At 38.8% G+C, this 23,932-nt stretch overlaps 1 protein-coding gene across 2 annotated transcripts in view; it reads left to right on the top strand.

Moving 5' to 3' along the window:
• Positions 1–387: 387 nt before the first annotated feature.
• The window catches only part of TPP2 (tripeptidyl peptidase 2), a 50,131-nt gene continuing 26,586 nt past the window's right edge, over positions 388–23,932 (top strand). The window contains exons 1-18 of one of the 2 annotated variants that reach the window (XM_035557006.2): positions 388–597; positions 5,535–5,663; positions 6,136–6,231; positions 6,600–6,704; positions 7,368–7,492; positions 8,194–8,357; positions 9,423–9,577; positions 9,957–10,033; positions 10,558–10,685; positions 12,315–12,414; positions 14,827–14,975; positions 15,104–15,219; positions 16,793–16,961; positions 18,817–18,974; positions 19,372–19,448; positions 21,312–21,418; positions 22,131–22,285; positions 23,353–23,469. In XM_035557006.2, the coding sequence (XP_035412899.1) occupies positions 436–597; positions 5,535–5,663; positions 6,136–6,231; positions 6,600–6,704; positions 7,368–7,492; positions 8,194–8,357; positions 9,423–9,577; positions 9,957–10,033; positions 10,558–10,685; positions 12,315–12,414; positions 14,827–14,975; positions 15,104–15,219; positions 16,793–16,961; positions 18,817–18,974; positions 19,372–19,448; positions 21,312–21,418; positions 22,131–22,285; positions 23,353–23,469 (2,289 nt within the window). In that variant the 5' untranslated portion in view covers positions 388–435. The remainder of the gene's footprint in view (positions 598–5,534; positions 5,664–6,135; positions 6,232–6,599; positions 6,705–7,367; positions 7,493–8,193; positions 8,358–9,422; positions 9,578–9,956; positions 10,034–10,557; positions 10,686–12,314; positions 12,415–14,826; positions 14,976–15,103; positions 15,220–16,792; positions 16,962–18,816; positions 18,975–19,371; positions 19,449–21,311; positions 21,419–22,130; positions 22,286–23,352; positions 23,470–23,932) is intronic. The other variant, XM_035557005.2, reaches the window with a different exon arrangement.

The following is a 23,932-nucleotide window of genomic DNA, read 5'->3' as shown; positions in this document are numbered from 1 at the left end:
GGGCCAAGCTCTGCAAGCGGGATGGATTTTCCCTTAGTTCTTTATAGGTTTGGTTTCTGTCACTCTGCAGTTGATTTTGTTTGTTTGTATGTTTACAAGTTTATTAACAATGAGGAAGGCTGGAAAGCAGCTTTAAAGACCCTCTTGGAAGCGGACGTTTTCCCTTGGCAATCTCACCAAAATTTTTATTTGGCCCTCATCGCACCCTTTGGGTTGTCAAGGTGGGGTATGAAAAGATGGGGAATGAATGAATGAATGAATGAATGAATAAATGAATAAAGGTCACACAAAGCATCTCCACATCCTCTTTATTTATGACTGGCGGGAGCGGGCGCAGCCCCCAACCGCGCTACCCCCGCGTCCCCTCAGCGGGGCGCATGCGCAGGCCCCGGCTCCGCCTCCCCGCCCCAGCGCGGCCCGGCCTGCCCTCGCGTGATGGCGGCCGCTGCTGAGGAGCCGTTCCCTTTCCACGGCCTCCTGCCCAAGAAGGAGACCGGTGCCGCCGCCTTCCTTGCCCGCTTCCCCGATTTCGACGGCCGTGGGGTGCTGCTGGCCGTGCTCGACACTGGCGTGGACCCGGGGGCGCCGGGCATGCAGGTAACGGCCGGCAGAGCGCCCTGAGTCACCGCCGGGGCCTCCGCGGTCGCTGGCCGAAGCGGCCGGGGTGGGCTGCTGGAAGGAGGCGGGGGGGGAAGGTTATTTTTTTTATCATTTGTCTATTAACGCTTCTTCATCGCGGAGCTTGTCCGTGGGTTTTTATGTCACCGTTGCTCGTGGGCTCTTGTCAACGTGTTTCCGAGCAGATGTGGCGAGGGAAGCCTCGAGAAATGGTCCTCACGCGACCCGTCTGGGTGTTGGGGCCTTTGTGTTAGCTGAGCGGCGTTGGTGTCTGCCCTTTGTTTGGCACGGGCACGGGTTTTGTCTCAAGTAACCTCATGCAGGGACCTGGCCCTGGCGTCTGTTTAGTTCAGCCTTCATAAGTGACTCCTGATGTGCTTCAAGGGAGTAACAGGGTTAGTGAGGAGGGCATTTGGGGTGGATGGTGGGACTGGGCAGCTGCTGTAACTTCAGTTAAGCTGGACTGAAGCTAGCCAAAAAGTAGCCAAAAAACAAACGGGATACTCCCTTGTCTGTCCATGTCATTGATAAAATGCAGTTTTGTAGGCATATATATATAAATGGGATGTGCAGAGTTCTGAAGTTATACGTGAAAGCAAAATGCCTCAGGGGTTGTAAAGAGGAGTAGTGAACCAAAAAAGCATGAGTTCGTGGGCAATAAGGGGATGCTTTACTTTGGCATGGATTAAAAAAAATAGGTATGGTCAAGACTGAGGTCGTGAGAGTTCATAATAATCCGTTAAAGTCTGAGGTTACCTGATTTCTTTATCTGGAAGATAAAATATTAGGGAGTGAAGCAAAAGATTTGCAGAGAACTTTGGAAAAAGAAATACAACTTCCAGTGGATGAAAATGAATTTCAGGGGGTGTTAGGGAAGCACATAAAGAAGCTGTCTCTGTGTTCTTCCCACAGTGCCCACCTCATGCAGCTGGCAGGATGCACCTTGCTAAACTATGGAACGTGGCAGCTTATTGCACAGGGCGTGGGGAATTACAAAGGAGATTCAGGCAGTGCATAGTTTGAAACAGAGCTTCGTAAATGTTGCTTCAGAAGGAGGATGTCCTCGCTCTTTGGTGAACCGGGCAATTTACATTTTGCCTCTCCAGAATAAGGCGGTATCCTGGGGCGAGACAGCATACTGCACAGTAGGAGCAGTCATGTGGTGACATGCAGTTTCCAGCCTTGGGATGCCTTTTCCCTCCTGCCCTCTTCTCTGCTGCTGCTTTTTCTTGCTGTCAGACTTACTGCTGGTTCTCAGTGTGGCATGGGATTAGAACGTGGAGAATTGAGTCAGTTGTTTAAAGCAAAAAGAGGGCACTATGCAGCAAAGTTGATAGGTATTACATCTTTTAGTGGAAGTTATTGTCAATAATAATTAAAGGCCAAAATGAGCTACCCTGTTTTGAGTATAGTGGGGTTCTTAGTCAAAACAAAAACAAAAGGTCACGTTTTGATGCTCCACAGTGTCTCATTCTTAGGTAGGTTTCCTTTGCCTTGTTATTTTATACTTTGGTTTGTCAACACCTGTAAATGTGTGGCATGCAGTCAGTTGCTGAGGGACAGGATGATTTAGGGTCAGAGTATGACAGAGGAGAACCTTTGTGTTTATATATTTCCCTGGACATTTGCTGCTATACAGACGTTAGTAACTGGGCTTTACAAACCTACTTGCATCAGTTGTATTTTTCTGTTGGTTTTCTTGCTTTGCTACGTAAAATGTTAATCCAACTTGTACTTATTTTCCTTTCCTTTCTGAATGTCTTGTAGCTGGTGTCCTAAAGTGAACTTTCTCACCTAGACTTCCATTGCTTTGCACTCTGCCTGTTGCCACCAACTCACAGTTCAGTTTGTCGGCTTCTTTCATACTGCTTTCTCCCCCTCTCAGCAAAATCTGTTTCCTAGCGTTATCTGCCAAATCCTGGCTCTTGATTCCTCATTAAGGCACAGTACCTGATGAAATTTTGTGTGGGCGTGGAAGTTTAATGGAGTGTTGTGGTTGTATATGTGTTGTCTTTGTTCATCCCCACCCTGTCATTTCCCTCCTGCTGCTGTTGTTTCTTGCTGTATTTCACGATAGATAAGTTGTATGGTTGGATAAAAGTATGCTCAAATGCATCTGGCTTTGCCTTTTTAATGCAGCATCATCACAGGGAGTGGTATTCCAGTACTTTTCTTATACTTATCAGCTGCCAGCATTATACACATGCTTTATTTTTGAAGTGTTCAATTTACAACTTCATGTGTTTTACAGAGTCAGAGCTAACATGAAATCACATTTTTGAAACTTCAATAAAAATGTATAAACAACAAAATCATTCTGGTATTAACAAGTAGGTTTTTTTTTTTCAAATGATTGTAGGAAAACAATTATAGTAAAAGTACAATTGTGTTTTTTTATGGATACATTATAAAATTTTTTTCATTGCGTGGAAATTTTCTTTTTGTTTAATTTTACTGCAAGATGTATTGAAACATACCTCCTGTCTGTAATACATTCAGTACTTCAGGATTCTCTGATCAGACAAGGAAATTGATCAAGTTCACATTGATTTTATTTCTTCCCTCGGAATTACAGGACCTGAAAAAAGCAGTTGAAATCTGAGTTTCACTGTAGCATTGCTATTGGTGGGCACCATGCCAAGCAGCAGCTCATGTCCGCACAAGAACCCGTATCAGTTGCTTGCAGTGAATGACTGACTGGCTGGATCGCTGCCACTAGGAATTGAACCTTGGACCTTTGCAACTCAAACGCTCAGTTCTCTGTGGCTGACTGAAAGACTCCGATTTGTTGATTGTAATGGCACAAACACACGTGTGTGTTTGGACCTGCTATTCAGTGGGAAGGCAAAGAGCTGTGTAGTGTAGGAATTACACATAGCATTTCTGGAGTGGCTGGGAAACAACCTTCAAAACTACCCAAGCTCACTACGGCATAAATTGGTGTTCGGGCCACCTGTTGCAGTATAACTTGTCTGCTTCGCACACGTCACCTCAGATTATGTTTTAGTTCTTGTTTTCTTGTGCTTTGATCACTGAACAGCTTATTTTTCAACACGCCTCTAACTAAAGTGTCTGATTCGGGTAGTATCTTGCTGTATTAGTGGAGCTGCTCTTGACTTCCCTGTGAGTGGAGGCAGGCATCTGAAGACATTAATTACAAACACAAGAAAATTATACTTTGTGTGAAAGCCTATGCACTGAATTGCCCAAGTACGTTTTCCCTGCTGCGTAATGATTGTTCAGCAGATGTTTTAGCAGGTTAACGTGTTTTTAGGGGTTTTCGTAACTGAACGTGAATTTCTATGAACAGACTAGCAGTAGGTGGTTTCTGCAATGAGAGCTGTTCTGTTTGTTACCTTCTGGGAAATAGGAATCAATGCCCTGTTTGTACTTGTTGCAGTTGTTTTTGACAGCTATTAAACCTGTTTTTTACTGGGGGGGAAGGGACATGGGGGCAATTGTTTGCTGCTTTGTGTTGTTCTAAACCACGAGAGTTTGAGACTTTGGAGTACTTGTCCTTATTTGTTGAGGTGTGATAAAAGCCTGGTAATTGTCTTTTTTGACAGCAGGAGTGACCTATGAAATTATTTGATCGTGTTGTTCGTTTCTGCTGGCTGGAATCCACAATTCCAGAGCATGATTTGTGCAAAACTACCTGCCATGTGTGTTATGTGTAGGATCAAGATTATTCATAGAGCATGAAAGAAAAAAATACCAAATATTTAAACAGTGGAAAACAGCAAATGGTGCCAGAGTTCTGAACAGGAAGCTTATTTCCCTGCTTTTGGTACAGTTATTATATAGGTGTTTGATTTCTTTATCAATCTTTAATGTAGACCTGTAAAACTAGGTGCTTATGGCCAGTTCCTGTTATCCTTCAAGCAGCTACTTCTGCATATGGAACAGTTTATTTGCTGAGTAAACTGATATAATAGGTGAAGCATGTTATTACAAGAAGATAGCATTGAATATTTTTGCCAAATATGTAAGGGTCTTAGTCATACTCTTAGTAACTGTAGTAGGTTCCTCTAGTTGGTTGGGGCTTTAGGTGTGTCAGTGGTTTCTTTATTTTGCTGTATATCTTGTAAAAAACTGTTTGCCCTGCTAACTGTATTCATTCTCAAAATTCATTGGAAGTCAAATGGTGTGTCATTCTTCAACGTTATGTGATATTTTTCTTCACTTCTGAAGCTCCTGGTATTGCTCCTGTTTGATCCATTTGGTTCTTTCCACTTAAAAACACTTACTGCATATCCCTGTGGTTGGGTAGACTTGGACTCTTTCCCAGTAGGAAAACTGGACCTGCCATAATGTGTATTAGGGCTAGTTTTCATTTAATTGGAGAAGGCTTTGAAGTTGTGTTCATAAACTCTGCCTAGCAAGTCAGCTCTCCTTTCTCCTCACTCTGGTAAAACTATTCCTTACACAGTATTAGGTATATATAGCAATAGCTCCGAGCACTTCAGGTTTATTAAAATATGACACACAACCCTTGTAACAGAAAAATAAGATGATGATAGTTTGAGTTCCTGCTAGATTTATGCTCAGTTAAGACTCAAGCTTATAACTACGTGTGGTTCAGCACCTTTCATCTTGCTAGGTTTGTGCTGACATTACTGTAAAACTTGGCTGGAGCAGTAGGGTGAAAGCAATGTTGCCAATCACTGGAACATAAATAGTAGTTTTTGCGAATAGCGGTTTTGCAAATCAAGGGAAAATTTATAAGCCAGGAAGATAGACGTGTTGCTCTTAGTTCGCGGTTTAGCTGCTTTCAAGCTGTTTTTAGGTCCTTCTGTTAAAGATTAGGTGGTTAATAAAGTTACTTTTTTATTAACAAAAATTTTAAAAAAAATGTTGATTTGTATGCTAGAGGCTAATTAACTGACCTTTCAATTTTGCTGTGCTTACATTTTCAGATTACAACTGATGGGAAGCCCAAGATAGTTGATATAATTGATACAACGGGCAGTGGTGATGTAACTACATGTACCATTGTAGAACCTAAAGATGGGGAAATTATTGGTCTTTCTGGAAGATCCTTAAAGGTGAGAATCTGTATGGTGGTACAGAGAGGCATCTACCAGCTTTTCTCTGAATTTTATGCGAATTGATTGTAACAGTGAATCTGTTGGTCTCTTCCTGTTGTTATCAAGGATAATGGTTCTGGTCTGTTGAGGGCCTAAACTACACCAAGATGAGACGATAAACATTGAGCTTTGTCCCCGTCAAACTCTTAGTAACTCTTGATGACAGGGTGTTTCTCCTTGTTGATAGTACCTAGTGTTGATTGCCCTAGATCTCTACCTAAAATGTTGATACTGGGGCTGTGTTTTGAAAGTACTGTGGGCAGCTGATAAAGATGTTTTGACTGCAATGCCATATTAATTGATACTGATTTATGATGTACACAAGTCTGTTCTGCTAAGCTCCCTTACACAGTAGTGATTTGGTTGTTGTTTGCTTGTTTGTTTTTGATGCCATTAGTTAACCTATTTCTGAATGTACTTTTTTTTGTAGATTCCAGCAAACTGGGTAAATCCTTCAGGCAAATACCACATTGGCATAAAAAATGGTTATGACATCTATCCTAAAGCTCTTAAAGAGAGGATTCAGGTAAGAAAACTCCTTTTGCTTTTGGTGTATAGTCATACTTTACCGTTCTGATGTGGAAGTTTTTCTAGAAAACTACAGTATGTGCTTTGCTAACATACAGGCTGCTACCCAGAGGTTGAGAGGTGTTCTTTAACTGATTTCTGTGAAGTTTCAGTCACATCAGGTGGTCAAGTGGTCCACGTCAAATTAGTCCATTGAGGCAAAGAAGTCTAGACATTAGGGACACCTTTTTTTCCTGTGTAACAATTGTTTACTTACAGTATTATATCGAACCTTTTAGACATTGTGTCTCAAATCAGAACTCGCAAATGGCTTTGTAGTTTTCATACTTTGACATATGTATTGAGGAACACAATTTTATATTACAGAAGGAACGCAAGGAAAAGCTCTGGGATCCTCTTCACAGACTGGCTCTAGCAGAGGCCTGCAGGAAACAAGAGGAATTTGATGCTGCTCATAGTTCTCCCTCCCAAGTTAGTATACTTCTAAATAAGTTTGTAAACTTGTTTATGATTTGCTCCTGGTTGAGAGGATTCAAATATTTTTATTAGATGAGTGAAAGAAAGAGACTTGGGATAATTTACAAGTGCATCTTCTGACTGATTTTAAAAATAAATGGGTGGGTGGTTGTTTGATTTGCCTAAAGTTGTTTACTTTCTAAACTTGTTATCAAATATGAAAAGGGCATTAGTTCAAATATATAGTACCATATTTATTAAGTTTTATTTTTAATTCTAGATGGTAGCCTGAGGAAAAAAAAAGTTGTTGTGCTCAAAGTTGGAATCTTGTAAACATATCCCTTCTAAAAAGTAGATACTTTTTCGTTGAAGTACCAGACGTTCTTTTGGGCAGTTCCATATCGTTTAACAATCTGTAAAAAAAAAAAAATAAAAAAGGCATTAAATGTGATAGAGAAGTTGGAAATAGTTATACATACCACACCAAGAATAAATAGTGCATTTTTGGAGACCATTGAGCTTCTAGATGTTTGTGACTTCTGTCATAGTCTTGCATTTTTGATGAAGTAATGGAACAAATATATAACATTACAGTGATGAGCCATATTCCTTTCTGATTCATACCTACATAGTAATGATTTAAGAAATGATCTTAACTGTATTTTATTGCCTTGTTAGGTAAATAAGCTAATAAAGGAGGAACTTCAAAATCAAGTGGAACTGTTGAATTCTTTTGAGAAAAAATATAGTGATCCTGGCCCAGTATATGATTGTTTAGTATGGAATGATGGTGAGACCTGGAGGTAAATACCCCAACTTGTCTAAAATGTCTTGTTTCACATGTAAAGCAACAGATTGCATTAAAGAGTGTGTTAATTTTTACATCTGGCTCCCTGTAGAGGGGGCTTAAAATTTGCTTTAAAAAAATCCTTCTGTATCATGATAAACTTGTGATCCTAAATGAAGACGGGGTAGAATTTAAGTCGTACTAAAATCAATACAGTACAGAGTTTAAGCTTGTGGGATTTTCTTCTGAGGCAAAGAGTAAAATTTATTTTAGTATCCACTGGAAATAGGAAATTAATAATTTAAAAATGCATAAATCAATCTGCACAAGCTTCAGAATGTAATATGTCACTTCTCTTGACTGTTAAAGTGTATCATACAAACCAGTAGCTAAGACTTTACACAAATATTTGTGTACCAGTACTGAACATCTATCTTTACTAAAATTTCCTCAAAGAAAATGTGTGAATTTCCATATGCTTGCTTCACAAAGAAACTTATTTGAATTTAGTAGCACCTGAAAATCAGTTTATTTAGAGATCTTTGTTTCTGAATCAGTCTGTAAAAGGCTGGGTTTAAAAATATTGACTTAAAGATGTAAGATACCTTAAACACAGGACCAGGCCTGTTCAAGCCTTTGTGTTGCTCCTGTGTGAAGACAGAATAACTGGAAGTATATAACAGATGGAAAATTACCTTTTTTTGTTGTTGTCAACAGAGCCTGCATAGATACAACTGAGAGTGGTGACTTAACCAGCTGTACGGTGTTGAGAACCTACAAAGAGGCTCAGGAATATGGATCTTTTGGAACATCTGAAATGTTGAATTATTCCGTGAATATATATGATGATGGAAACCTTCTTTCCATTGTGACAAGTGGAGGTAACTGAAAGTAATGTTAAGAAAACTTTGCTGCTGAGGAGATATTGTGAGCAGCAGCAATTTATATTGTCTCCTGGTTCTGATATTTGCAATGGCTTAAGGCGGTTTATTAATACAGCACTCACTACTAAGGAATTAAAAATCAGTATTCAGATTTCCTGTGGTAAACCCAAAACAACATCTTGTTACTAAACTTGCTTGCATTTTTGTTTCTGAAATACAGTCAACTTTTTATCCGTATGTTTGTATACATAGTGTATTCATAGTTAGTTACGCTAAGATGTTCATGTATCTTACTGGCGTATGCTTAAAGTAGTGAACCGTATTTCAAAGAAGTTTGTTTTTTTGTTTTGTTCTTAAATGTAGGGTGATTACTGAATTTCATTGCTGTCCTTTGTGCTTTTATAATTTAAGAATCTTAATTAAAACGTCTGTGATGTGCGCCTTAGTTTTTATTTTGATTTATCTGAACTTTTTTGTGATGGCAGATGTCGCTGTAGCTCCAACTGCTCTCATCCCATGTTTGTGCATTCTGTTTACAGTCCTATTTTGTTTTGGAAATATTCTGAGTGGTTAAGGTAGTATGGATGTATTTGATTGTAAAAACGTTCTAATTTCTTATGAAACTGTCTTATCTCAGTAAACTACAGAAACAGTTCTGGTTTCTAAATAAGTGATAATGTTGTGAGATTCCTTTTTATAGTTATGTGCAGTTTTAATTCTAATTCTTTTTTTAATCCCTACTATCCGGGTATTTTAGATACAATTTTTGTAACTTTTGAGTAGGAAACGTTGAGCCTTTCAGGTAACTTCTGTTAGTGGAGTTAATTAGTTAATAGTTCCTTCTCTTATCCTGCCTCCCCTCAAAAGCTGTTTTTGTTTTGCAAATTGCTATTCTTTACTGGCCTCTTGTCTCTTAGTATAATGCAACTTTATTTAAATAAAAGTAATTTGTATTATAGTTCAGTAAATGAAAATAAATTGAGAAGCAGTGTATTAAATAGGTATATATATAAAAAAAAAAGTTCAATAAACATAGAGTGCTATGGCTTCTCATTTGCTCAGGAGCACATGGAACACACGTGGCTAGTATCGCAGCTGGGTACTTTCCAGAAGAACCAGAACGAAATGGTGTGGCTCCTGGAGCTCAGATTCTTGCAATCAAGATTGGTGATACAAGACTAAGTACAATGGAAACTGGCACTGGTCTAATAAGAGCTGTGGGTATTTCACTGGATAAATTATTAATCTCAGCAGTTTAACTGAAGTGTAGAATACTGTGGAACGCTTCCTGCTTCAGTTGTTTATAGGTTATGTTTTTTATTGTCCTATTTAATTACCAGCTTTAAAAAAAATACATTTTCAGACTTATCTTGGGACTAGTGTTTTAATATAGAAGGTTGTTCAAGGTCTGGAGTTTTTTTTTTCTTTTTGGTTATAGGGAAAATGACTTTTTAATGTAATTTACTTTAGTCACTATGTTTTGTAGAGTCAAAAGAAATAATTCCTTTTTCGTAGATCAGTTTGAGGAAATGTTCTTTGCTGTTCCATAACTGACTTATTCTAGACTAAAATGTATTTTCCTTTTTACTTTATCAGATGATAGAAGCAATAAAATACAAATGCGATCTTGTCAACTATAGCTATGGAGAGGCAACACATTGGCCAAATTCTGGGTAAGTGCTACAGTGGTTAGTATAAAGTGTGTTAACAATACAGAAGTGGAATTCCAAGTTTTGGTTTTGTGTAGATGTTCTGTCAGTAGGAATGAATTGTGCAGGCCCAATTGGTTTACTCTTTTAAATATCTTCAAAAATTAAGTAAACATACTGAAAGTGCTATAAATTTATAATACAAGGAATATTTTAGAATAGTAAAGAATTCTTTTAGTGGGAACACCATACAATCTGTGTTGGTTTTTTGTTTGCTTTGTGTGTTGCTTTTTGTTTGTTTGGGTTTCATTTTTTAAACTTAATGTTGCTACATGATTGTTACTCCCTTCTAAAATAGAAGATGTTTTTTGTGGATAACTTCAGTACTGGAACAAGCTCTGCTTGATTTACGTATTATGCAGCAGACTGCATAATATTCCTCTGTGACTGGTCCTGCAGAGATTCTGCTTAGGAATCGTGGGAGTTTTCCTATGTGGTGGGGGGGAACATATTGTTGATTAATTACTTTTTTTTTCCTCTTACTTCAGGAGAATTTGTGAAGTAATTAATGAAGCAGTGTGGAAACACAACGTAATCTATGTTTCAAGTGCAGGAAATAATGGCCCTTGCCTTTCTACAGTCGGATGTCCTGGTGGCACTACATCTAGTGTAATAGGTACTTTCCCCCCACCTCCCCCCAAAAACAGAAAATTAACGGGATTCAGCTTCTCTCTGGTCAAGCTGTGTACTTGTTACGTGTTTGGGATCACAAAATTGATTGCTATACTAAATCTAAAATATTTTCAAATACTACTGGCCTACAAGATTAATTTTAAGGGAGGCATTTACAGTATGGTTAGGTATAGAAATTTAGATTATCTTCTTACACTTCAAGAACTTAACCTATGTAGAAAACAGGTGGTGGAGGCAGATGATGTAGATTTGATATGCCTTTGTATAAAATTTGGAAAAGAAATCTTTGTGGTCTGATCTATCTGAAGAGTACAGAATTATTCTTTTGAACTGTAACAGTGTAAGCACACCACTCAGACCTTTAGCTATTTGTAAATGTAACTAGTAAAAATATTAGCAAGTTTGAGTCTGATTTGTCTCCTGAAAAGTCTTGTATTACATCCTAAATTGTCAGAAATGCAGTTTTAGAGGATGAGGTATAAGACTTACCAAAACATGTAACTCTCAAGGGTAACTTTTCCTGGTTGTAATTTTATATAAATCCTCTGGTGCAGCATTACTGCAGTACACGAGGTACTAGCGAAATCTCTCATGCAGGCAGTACAGCAGATAGACTTTCATGGTTTGAGAGAGACTGTTTCAGGACATCTACTAGAATTAACACTCATTGCTTCCTAAAAGCTGACTTGCAATTACTCTACCAGTGAGACTGGACAGTTGGGAACTGCATTGGCTTTGCTCTTATAGTGCATCAACTCTGTCAATTCAGCTTCTTTGTTGTATCACTCCAGAGACTGGATCTGCATGGAGGTAGCTTGCTCCTTGTCCTCCATCTGAAGTGAACAAGATGGGTTGGTTTGAGGAGAAAACCAAAATACAGTTGGCAGGATGGCTTAGTTCATGCAGTGTGGATGTGGACTGTGTCAAATGTGGTTCAATTAGCCTGGTGTGGTGGTTTCGTATCGTTGTGATAGTGCTTGAGTCGTAAGAAGGGAGTATACAATTTAGAACAGTCACCCTGAAAGGATGTAATGTGCTTGCTTGACATTGTGTTTTAAGAATAAAATTTAGTGGGCTTTCAACTTAGCCATTGACATGCTCTAGGTTCTTTGGACTGATAAACAAGAATATAGTGACTGTCTCATGGCCATGGTGGTTGAGCTGTGTGGATGTGGCCATCTGTTTGAGGTGGAGTGGCTCCAAGCCGTGTGAACGTGAATGAATTCATACAGATTCCTTTGAGGCAGCCTTGGTGTAGTTTGTAACAGTATAAACACAGCCAAAATTATTCTCCCCCTCCACCCCAAAAAGGGGGCGGGCACGTTAGTGATCTGTTGTGAAATAAATGCAGAAGGTGAATATATACTGTTTTAGTTGAGTAAAAATGAAACTTTGAAATTATCCATATTATGTAAGATTTTCTTGTTGTACAGTATGACTATCAGCATGGCTTTTACACTTGCTTTGTAAAAAATATTTGGACTTAGTGAGATGCAAAATTCGTGTTTGTCCATTTTAAACATTAAAAAAGTGTTTGGTAATAAATTTGAAACATTTTATTTTTGTTTTATTACAGCTTCAGCGTACATCTAAAGTGTTTTTTTTTTAATAGGTGTTGGTGCCTATGTGTCACCTGATATGATGGTTGCTGAATATTCTTTGAGAGAAAAACTACCAGCAAATCAGTATACTTGGTCATCCAGAGGGCCTAGGTAGGTTATGCTAAAAGAAGAAATTCATTACTTTTGGGCTCAGATTAGGTTATTCAAAATCTAAAAATTGGTCATTAATACCAGAATGACAATATATCTTTCCCACAGGAAGAGCTTAAGTAACCTGCTGTTCTTGGAAAGTCTTAACATGTAGGGGGCTGCGGTCAGTCCCTAATGGCTCATCTCCGCCGCTCCCTCACGGTCACTCCCTGCCCCTGCTCCACGCAGGGTCCCTCCCACGGGATGCCGTCCTTCCTGAACTGAGCCTGCGGGGGCTGCCCACAGGCAGCAGCTCTTCAAGAACTGCTCCCACACGGCTCCGTACCACGGGGTCCATCCCCCAGGAGCAAACTGCTCCAGCACGGGTCCCCCACGGGTGGGCGGCAGCTCCCCCCAGACCCCTGCTCCTGCGTGGGCTCCTCTCCACAGGCTGCAGCTCCGGCCCGGGGCCTGCTCCTGCGGGGGCTTTCCATGGGCCGCAGCCTCCTCCAGGCCACATCCACCTGCTCCACTGGGGGCTCCTCCACAGGCTGCAGCGTGGAGATCTGCTCCATGTGGGACCCATGGGCTGCAGGGGGACAGCCTGCTCCACCGGGGGCCTCTCCACAGGCCGCAGGGGAACTTGTGCTGCGTGCCTGGAGCCCCTCCTGCCCTCCTGCTGCACTGACTGTGGTCTCTGCAAGGCTGTTTCTTTCACATTTTCTCACTCTCCCAGCTGCTGTCACACAGTACGTTTTTCCCAGAGGCCCAACCAGTGTCGCTCCCTGGATTGGCTCTGGCCAGCAGCAGGTCCCTTTTGGAGCTGGCTGGAGCTGTCTCTGATCTAACATGGGACAGCTGCTGGGCTCTGCTCACAGAGGCTGCCCCTGCTACCAAAACCTTGCCAAAACCAGATAGAATGTCTCAGAAGAATTTGATAGTTACATGATAGCCAAAAGAAGAAAAAGAATAACATTTCTTCATGGGTGTCTAGGCTTTCCTGTTTTTCTTTTAAGTTATACAGTACAAGTACTGTATCCTGTATTTTATGATTTAGCCTATAATATTATTGAGTGAAGAAGAAAACAAACATAACCCGAGGTTGGTCCTTGTTTTTTTTGTTGTTTACATAGGAACTGCTTCCCTATTTGCAGTGGTCTTTAAAGTTAGTCATCGTGGTGTTTTTGTATTTTTACAAGAAAGAATATTGTTCCAAGAACCTTATTTATAGTTGTCATGTTTCATGGAGGGGAGAGGGAAATGTACTCTCTCTCCCTCTGGCTGCAAGAGGGAGAAAGACTTATTAATATATAAAAAACACATTTTCTATGTGCTGTCACTTTGCATTGTAAAATAGACAGAATGAGTGTATGTCAACTAGAAGGCCAAAGTCTGACCGTAGAGGCATTCTCCTTGTGTAGGGTGGAACACAGGTGACTGAAGAGTTCCTAAAGTTTTGCCAGAGCAGGCTTGGGGAAGGGGGTCAGTCTGTCTGAGTAAGCACTAAGGGCTTTCAGTCAGATATGCTGTCACTGCTTGGCTGGAAGAGTCATGATAGACAACCTGTAGTCTGTATAGGACTCAAAATATATCTAATTACATTATGTTACAGAATCATATTGAGAATGCTGTGGTTCGAGACAAACCTTGCACGTGTGAAGCTATTAGTGCAGGATTTAAGTCCACCTGAAAAAAACCTTGCCTCTGCACAGCTCAGGCACCGTGCTAAATTATTCCAATGATACACTTTTTGTCTATACAGAGCGAGGAAGATTGAGCATGTGTCTCATGCAGTTGAAAATTAGGTGCTGCTTTAACTGTGTTGTAGGTACTCACTGTTTTTAAATATGCTTGGGCAAGAAAGAAGGTGACTCCATCACAGCTAATGCTGATCCACCTCTTGACACTCTTTGTCTTCACCCCTTGCTGTCTTTGTCTCAGGTTCCGTATCATAATTCAAAATTTAACCTGCTTGTGAAATGGCTATGTGCACAATGCAGATCTGTAGATTTTGGATCTTTTCTAGTCTTCCTGTCCCTTCTACTATTTTTCTTTTAAAATAATAAAGGGTACAAGGGTCAGTAGAATACTTATTACATACTGAAGTATTTGATAGGTCTGTTTGCATGCGTTTTCTAATCTAAATTCCAGAAGATACTCTGCTGACTAAACTGTAGTCCTTTGTAGAGTATTGAAGGAGTGAAAGTTCAGAAAATTTTGACTGAGAAAACAGGCATAGCTGATGATGAATTTGACATTTTAAGTTGCAATTTATGTCATGCTTTGTCTTGTTTTTAATGGGTTAATGTTTTAGTGAATTAAAGTACCTGAGAATGTTACCTAATGCTAAAATTATCTTAAGTGCACAGATAACTTCAAGATAAAGTATGCAGAATAAATGTTTGTTTTTCAACGATTCTGTTTTTACACTAGCACTGATGGAGCCCTTGGAGTAAGTATCAGTGCCCCTGGAGGTGCTATTGCTTCTGTTCCAAACTGGACTCTGCGAGGAACACAACTCATGAATGGCACATCTATGTCTTCTCCCAATGCATGTGGAGGCATTGCATTAGTACTGTCAGGTAATAGGCTATAATTTTAAATGTAGGTGCATAATGTAAACGATATTATAGCAATTGTTTTAGGAAAAAAAAATCTTACTTGCAACTTTTTAATTATTTTCCAGTAATACCCTTATTTTTAATTTCAGGACTCAAAGCTAATGATATTCATTACACTGTTCATTCTGTCAGAAGAGCCTTAGAAAATACTGCAGTGAAAGCTGAAAACATAGAAGTATTTGCACAAGGACATGGTATAATTCAGGTCAGCCAAAAAAAAGGGGGGAGGGAGATGAAGACCAGCATAACGGCCAGTGGAAAAATGACTAAAAAAGAAAGTTTTCTAGATGAGCTCAGACAGCTTGCTCCCATGCTACTTGATTAGCAGATTTGATTCAGGGTGAAGAAGGGAATGTAGTGGGAGGGGAGGAGGAATCGAATATTTCTCTCACTTCAGCATACAGTTGGTTTCTCTAGAATATGTGTTAACTTGACACATTCCTAGACAGACCAAAAGGGTGTGTGGACATAAAAGTAGGTTGTGGGTTTTTGTCACCCACATACAGATGTGGATGCCTAAATTCTGTCTTAATGTCTGAAAATGTTTTTATGCTGTTGTCAGAGAACTGAACTTGTTTTTTGTAGACAAAAGCTGGAACTGTAAGTTCTGGGCGATGCAAATAGATACCCACGCTGGTTCACAAAGCAGTACAGCTGCAGTTTTGCAATGACCTTGCTGTGAGTGGGCCTGCAGAAAAATCTGGGCATTCATTGTATCCTGTGGTCTTTTAAGTAGCTTGGAAATCTGCAGTGTAAACCTTTTTATGATAAAGGCATTGTGAATGAAACTCCCTGTGCATAAGCTGAGGCTCTTAAAGAGCTGCTGCTATGTTTGCCTGCAGTCACTTCCATCGTAGCCAGACAGAGGTACTGAGATTTTTCTGTCATGCTTAATGATGCTAGATATTAAGAGCTTAACCCTAAATCCATGTTCTTCTGATGCTAGAACCCAGTAGCTGATGCCTTCTAAGTATATATGTAATGCTGAGTTTGGTACAGAAGGCAGCATGGTGGTGGCCATACCAAATAAAAACGTTGCCAAAGAAAAATGAAATGCAGCAGTTGTGTCTTATGATTTACTAGTCTGTGGTAAAAGCATGTGTTAAAATGTGGTTAAAACTGTGACCTGAGAGACAGAGGTTATACTGTATCTGCTTGTTTCAGAGGAGAGTCCCCTACTCTGATGAAGGTAGCTTGCTGAAGTATAAGAGTGTAAGATTTTTTGAGTCAGTAGAATAGAAAGCGAGGTAGAAGGGTCTCTTTTCAAAACACAAAGATGACCTTGTCATCTGAGTTTAAGAGAATGAACAATCAAACGCTTATTTCACATCATTATATAAAACTTACATGGGCATCCCATCTTGCTTGTATGTGTAAGTGTTTAACTTACAGTACTGTATAGAAGGTTTAAATGCTTGACTAGTTTTGCTCTATATATGAGAAGGAGCAATAAAGTAGTACTGTAGAACAGGACCTATGTCTTCAGAGTCATCTCTGGAAACCTTTGCTATGCATCTTCTGATGAATTTATTGCAAAGGGATTTTGTTGTATCGTTCCTTTAAATGTTCTCAACCATTTCAGTGTTCCATATGGCAGTTGCATGCTGTAAGTTTTGTCTCATTTTGGTATTGAATATCATGTAATGTAAAATCAGTATGAGTCTAATAGGCATTGTGTTAGTTACTTCACTGCTTGTTGCTACACTAGATGAATGCTGCATGTGGAAGATAATATGCAATAAGGTTGAAATGTGTTAATTTAGAATGTGTTCTAATAGGTTGATAAAGCCTATGACTACCTCATTCAGAATTCATCATTCACAAGTAACATAGGCTTTACTGTTACTGTTGGAAGCAATCGTGGAATCTACCTCAGAGACCCTGCCCAGATAGCTGCACCTTCTGATCACGGGGTTGGCATAGAACCTGTCTTTCCTGAGAATACAGGTAGGAAAGAGCTTGCTTTGTATGAGGAAAAAAATGGATTGTCATTTTTAAACAAAAAAAAAGCTGTGACAGAGAGGAATGATAGAAGTCTTGTACTACAGAAGGCATAAATGCAATTCTAAATTTGTTGGTAAATAAAGGCAAGCAAGTAAACAACTTTCTGATTTAATCTTAGATATTTAATTGCAGCACTCCTATGTTTCTGGTGAGTCTGTTGCTTCAAGCTTCCTCTCACTGAAAAAAGGCATCTCTGCTCTAAAGAAGTTCGAAGTGAAATTGTGGGGCACAGGAAAAAATACAGAAAAAAAATACAGAAAATAATCATATTGTTAATGTTTCCTGAAATTGTAGAACTTGGGAGATATTGTTGCAGATAACTCTTGACAAAGAATGAAGAATATTCTAAATAGGGAAGAACTTAAGTAATCTCTGGATATTTAAAGACCACAAGTTCTAGCTTTGCATTTCATTCACTAGCTATTAGTGGATAAGCATACATATACCTAAAGGTAATACAGGAATTGATACAGGTTTTAGTTATTTATTGATAGGGTGAGGAACTAGTGCCAGTCAAAATAGGTTTGACATCTTTTTTCCATAAACTGGTTTGCCCCGCTCTATTTTACTAAATAACAGCTGGGACTCGCCTCCCTGAGAAATGGAGTTGTATCATATTCAAAAAATGAACCATGTGAGAGCTTGTTACTGAGGTTAATTCTTTTCCTAAAATCAGTGATCCGGAAGAAGGTTGGCATGTGACAGTATGGTGAATTTATTTAGGAGAAGAGATGATGTGAATAAGACAGGTTACTGACTCAGAGTACCATAGTTGTGTGATCCGTTCCATTGCAATCAGTAATTTTTTAATTGACAATATGACACTGAGAAATAAAATAATTACACACTATAATGTGTAAATATACACATTATGCTCTTCTGTAGGAAGCAAATCTGAAAATGTAGTTAGATATTTGTAATGGGTGACTGGCTTGCAGCATGATATTGTTTCCCTTGTACTTGTCCTTTTGGTCATTTCTGTGCTGTCTGGCGTCTTCAGGAAGACGAAGTTTGGGCGGATTTAGTAGGATATTAAGGAAGACTCATCTGCTCAGTTTGTCTGTTGAAGTTCTCTTTGAGCTCTTACCGCTTCTGAGGTACCTCTGTGGAAAGCACATCTGATAATAGAGAACTCTTTTTTGTACCTTACAAAGATGAAATGAAGTTAAATATCTGAATGTTAAGCTAAGGTTAATTAAATCTAGAAAGCATTTTATTTTTTTTAAACGTCATTAATCTTTAGAGCAGGATAAAGGTGACTTTTATTCAATAAAACATCTAAACTCCAGGGCCAGGTGTTTTTATAGAAGCTATGCTTTAACCCATGGTTGTTTCGACACAAGCTGATTCACAAAATCAGCTAAATTGACTGTTTGCAAAGTCAGTCTAGATTATGATAATAATTCTTTTAATAAGCATAAACTCTCACTTAGGTTGCTCTATAATGTAATTTGGTAATTAGTGTAACCTTCAGAATGAGTGTAGTTGGTTTTTATTTTATTTCTGGGCATTAGGCGAGACTTTGCATCTATATAAGAATACTTATACCTGCTTCCAGGCAATGTTATAGGCAACTGAAGCATTGCTTACTAGCTTACTGACTCTTTGAGACTCAACTGTTTTGTTAAGAGATGATATAGATCACTGTCCTTTTTTGGAGAATCTGACTTTAGGGGACTAGGAAATTGGTTCCTATTATATTTTACTGAGATGGGTACATTTTATTGGCAGATATCATTACAGTAGAATATGAGTACATAACTTGTTAATTAATTATTTTTAATTTGTTTCTTGGCAGAAAACACTGAAAGAATATCTCTCCAGCTTCATTTAGCTTTAACTTCAAATGCACCATGGGTCCAGTGCCCTACTCATTTAGAGCTTATGAACCAGTGTCGACACATAAATATTCGTGTGGATCCACGTGGACTGAGAGAAGGAGTACATTATACAGAGGTATTAAAGTATTGGTATTCTATTCGAGACCGTATACCATTTTCATGTTGCCTCTATCAACTTTTTTTAGAAGTAATTTTAAAGAAATAAAAGCTTTATGCTTTACAGAACAGAAAATGCTGCCACACCTCCATATTATACACGCTGAATCCAGTGTTCAGCAGCAGTTACTCTATACAACTTTGTACGGCAGATGTAGAGAAGATTTTAAGTATATCTGTTTGAAAAATAAAAGCATATACATGGAAATAAATAAAAAATATATATATTGTGTTCTAGGTATATTTTCAGCTTTGAGAATTCAAAACACCCTGCAACTAAGTCATGTAGTTCAATGTTGTCTTCTGTAATTTCATTTTGACCAAAGATTTTAAATGGCTGTATTTTATTTTGTCAGGTGTGTGGATATGATATAGCGATGCCTAATGCAGGTCCTCTGTTCAGAGTTCCAATAACAGTTGTCATACCAACAAGGTCAGTAAATCCAAGCTTTACTGTCTTTTTTTAAGTTTAGTTTTGTGTACCCAGTTTACTTTTGTCATTTATTTCACCTTCTTTCTCTGGGAGTTCTTGAACTTACTATGAACACTGATAGGGAAGGGAGCAGGGCTCTGGAAAGTTTCTTGCAACAGGCTTGGACAGCAGTGGCGTTCGCTTTTTGTTTTGGTCTTGGCAACAAGAAGGCAGTATGTTCTTGGTCACAATAGCAGCAGTTTCCTGGTCCATCAGAATAAAGATGATTTCTGACTTTTTCAACAATATATCAGTATATTCTTAGGTGTATGTCAGCTGGAATTTTTTTTACTTCTAGCTGGTGGACTAGAGTCTGTAAAGGCAATGGACGTTATTTGTCAGGTAGAAATTGGGATAAACTTCCATCATAACCTTAATACAGAAAATTTAGAGAGTTAGTATTGTGTTATGGTCTTAACTGTTTTAAACATGTGACTTCAGTGATTGTGATAAGAGAGATTATTAAACCTATTCAGTGGACAGTCTGCTCAGAGGAAGAAATATAACGTTTTTCTAACTCATTCACAGAAATATTACTACTTACATGCTTTAGCTCACTTCAGTGGAAAGTCACTCAACCAGGAAATCCAGTTTCATTGAAAACCTTTGATTTTTATGCTTAAGTGCAGCTGTGTTTTGGGTTGGGGAGACCAGGGGAGAAGGTGTCTACATAATGTGGTAGAACAGATGTTTTAAAATTGTTTAGGTGCATTGTGCTGTCAGATCCTGTACTGGTACAGTTCTTGTACACGTAACAGAAAGAGTAGGGGCAATTACTACGTTTTGGACACTCAACAAATAATTAGCTAGAAGCTGGAAAAACAAATATCATAAATAACGCCTGAGGAGAAACTTAAAAACACTTTGGGACCTTACTAATTTGCTAACATCTCCTTGTGAAGCTGTGCGTGAGCAGTATTCCATTTAATAAGTTAATAAAATAAGTAATATTCTCTACTCTGTATAGTGCAGTAATAATACTTTACTGTGTTCTACTCTGTGCTGGTGTGGCCTTGCCCTCAAGTACTGTGTGCAGTTTTGGGTACCACAATATAAGAAAGACATGAAACTATTAGCGTCTTAAGGAAGAGCTGCAAAGATGATTGAAAGGTCTAAAGGGGAAGAGGTATGAGGAGCAGCTGAAGTCCCTTGGGTTGTTCAGCCCAGAGCAGAGCAGGCTGAGCAGAGGCCTCATGACGGCCTGCAGCTCCCTCATGAGGGGAGCGGAGGGGCAGGCACTGAGCTCTGCTCTCTGGGGACAGCGACAGGACCCGAGGGAACGGCATGGAGCTGGGACAGGGGAGGGTCACGCTGGTTGTTAGGAAAAGGCTCTTCATCGAGAGGGTGGTTGGGCACTGGGACATGCTCCCCAGGGAAGTAGACACAGCACTGAGCCTGCTGGAATTCAAAAGCATTTGGACAATGCTCTTGGACCTAGGTTTTTTTTGGGGGACTCAGGAGTTGGACTTGTTGATCCTTGTAGGTCCTTTCCAGCTCAGATATTCTGTGAGTATCAGTGATAGCCTCAAAAGGAGCCTCACCTAACGTTGACCACAGGCTCATTTTTTTTCCCCTTTATAAGTCTGTTTTGCTTAAAGTCAACTTTTTTTTTTTTTTTTTTTTTTTGGGGGGGGAGGGAGTATTTCTGGCATAGCAAATAGTGTGATTAAGTAGAAGCAAATCTGCAAATCAAAATGTATGGAGCTGGGGACTGAATATCCTCAATTATAGTCTGTTTGGAGAGTTTTTATTTAAAAATACGTTTTTAGGAAAAAAAATGGTGCTTCACAGCTTGATTAGTACTGTTTTCTTTTTGATGTACAGAGTAGATGAATCATCAAGCTATGACCTTGCATATACAGATGTTCATTTTAAACCTGGTCAAATCCGAAGGCACTTCATTGATGTTCCCCAGGGAGCTACATGGGCTGGTAAGGAAAATGAGCATATTGGTTAAATAAGAAACCACATCTGTCACACTTGACAAAGTTGTTCTGCAATCATTCCAATATCTGCATGAGTAAGAACTTAAGCATTTTACCCATGAATATGTAAAATCTGTATTTGATTCTAAGCTCTTACAGGAGTGATTTTTTGGGGAGGGTTATCTCATGGTTTCTGTTATGGTGGAATACCGTATTCGTCTTTTAGAAGCTAGCAAATACAATCTGTCCGATGTGTGCCTGGCTTTTAGCATTTATGGCCATAGCATTGAAAGATATCTTAACATAAGGTGATGGGCAAGGAGCTCATAATCCTGCAAGGACAAAAAAGAATCTTTCATTTGGACTGAAGTTTACTGATAAAACTTAATTTGAAATTCAGCAGCAGTCTGTGCTGTACAGTTGTATAACCTGTACTGTCTGATTAGTTTATACTATGTAGTTGAGTCACATTTCTTTTAACTGATCTCTCTGAACTTAATTTTCCTTAATCTGAAGGGGTCCTAGTAAATAACTGGTAGATAAGCATAATTCACCTATGAATACTTTGTATGTTATGCAGTACATACTTTGGTACTACATAACTTCTAAAACTGAATATCTTTTGAAAATAGTCCTTTAGGCCTTTTTCTGTTGAATCTCCATTTCCCATCTAAAATTTCTGGATGTTGAAGCAAAACTTTTTTTTCTTTACATCTAGAAGTGACAGTATGTTCATGTTCATCTGACGTGACTGCAAAGTTTGTGCTTCATGCTGTTCAGCTAGTGAAACAAAAAGCATATAGAAGTCATGAGTTCTATAAATTTTCATCCTTACCTGAAAAAGGATCAGTGACTGAAGCATTTCCTGTCTTAGTAAGTTATATTGGTGGGGTGGGAGGAACAGTGTTGTGTTGTTGTTGTTTGGTTGATGCTGATGATTAAGAAAAAAGCCCAAGTCACACATTTCTTATAGTAGTGAATGCATCTGTTCTTTTTGGTTTTAAAAAGGTCTCTAACAGCTCTGTAGTGTTTTTTAATTATCCCATGTTGCCATTCTCTCTTCAGTTTTAGCGCTTGTTTATACAGGCTAGGTTTTCCTTTTCAGGGAGGGAAAAGAGTTACTTCAACAAGTAACAGGGGCTGTAACTTGTTGAAGAGATAGAGTTCAGCATGTACTGAACTCTAGTGATTAAGGTGATAATCTGAGAAATCTTGTTGAGGTCAAGTAATACTGACTTGCTAACATTCTTATTGCTTAGATGTAGTAGACTTATCTTGGATAATGTTAGTTCAAGAGTCTAAAACAAAAACAGGCTGTTCAGGTATGTGGATGATCAAGTCCACTGCTCAAGTTTGGCCCACTGCACTGCTTAATTGAGACGTGTAGCTCTAAACGCTAAGAGAGGTTGTAATTTCTGTTCAGTCCTGTACTCTGTGTGAAAAAGTCAAGAGGGGGGCACTAAGCTTCGTTCATCCCACTGACTCTGAATTAATTTATTATGTTTAAAACAACCAAAAAAATACTGCCAACAAAAAACATCCCAAGCTTCATGTCGTCTTGAGGTAGAGAGCACTATCTCTTTTTCTGATATGTATTGATGTCATCTATAAACTAACTTGTCTGCCTAATTTGAAGGGTAGGAAAGGAAGATGTTACATATAAAAGCTGTATACCTTCCTCTGTAGCGTATACCCCTGGTACACTTCATTTTAATGGGAGTAATTGGACATACTCTTTTGTTAGAACTGTCTTGTATTTTCTGGATCAAGTGTAATGTTTGGTTTGCTACCATACAAACCAATATAATTGGTGTAAATTGGGCATGATAGGGTCATCTTTGAGTCATATTGCTTTTTTTTTTTTGGTTTGGGCAGAGTGAGGCTGGGGTGAATAGAAGGAGAAGAGACTGTGTGTCTAACCTTGCATTTTTGTTACACAGGCTGGAAAAACCATTGAATTTTGTGTTGCTCGGTGGTGGGCAAGCCTTAGCGATGTTAGCATTAATTACACAATTTCTTTTCATGGTGTACTTTGTGCTACTCCACAGCTAAACATGGTAAGTTTTCTAGAATGTTTATTTAGAATTATTCTGAAGTCCTCTGATAGAATTAAAAAAAAAAAAAGAAAGAAAAGAAAGCTTTTATTCACTCTTGCCTGTATTTAGGTAGACTAAAAGCATGGTTATACGTGAGATGTTCATGTTTTCTCTTAAAATTAGGTAAATAGGAGCTTAGTCCCACACAAATGCCTAGTGCCATTAGTTATGAATTTTTTATGCTTTTTCATTATGAATCACTGGGGAGAAAATTAGAGAAAAAAAAAAAAAACACCGGTAGAAAGGACGTACTAAGATATTCTCATTGCAACTATTGCAAATGTTTGTGTGAAGAAACTTTGCTGGGATCACAGTTCTTGAATTTGATTGTCTAGACCACCATTGCTAAAGCACAATACTCTGAATAATATTTCAGAATAAAATGTCATTAAAAGTTATTTTCTGTTTTGTTTGGTGTTGTATT

The sequence above is a fragment of the Cygnus atratus genome, chromosome 1 (genome assembly GCF_013377495.2).
Source record: "Cygnus atratus isolate AKBS03 ecotype Queensland, Australia chromosome 1, CAtr_DNAZoo_HiC_assembly, whole genome shotgun sequence".
NCBI classification, from domain to species: domain Eukaryota; kingdom Metazoa; phylum Chordata; class Aves; order Anseriformes; family Anatidae; genus Cygnus; species Cygnus atratus.
This window is presented reverse-complemented; position numbering and strand designations above follow the sequence as displayed.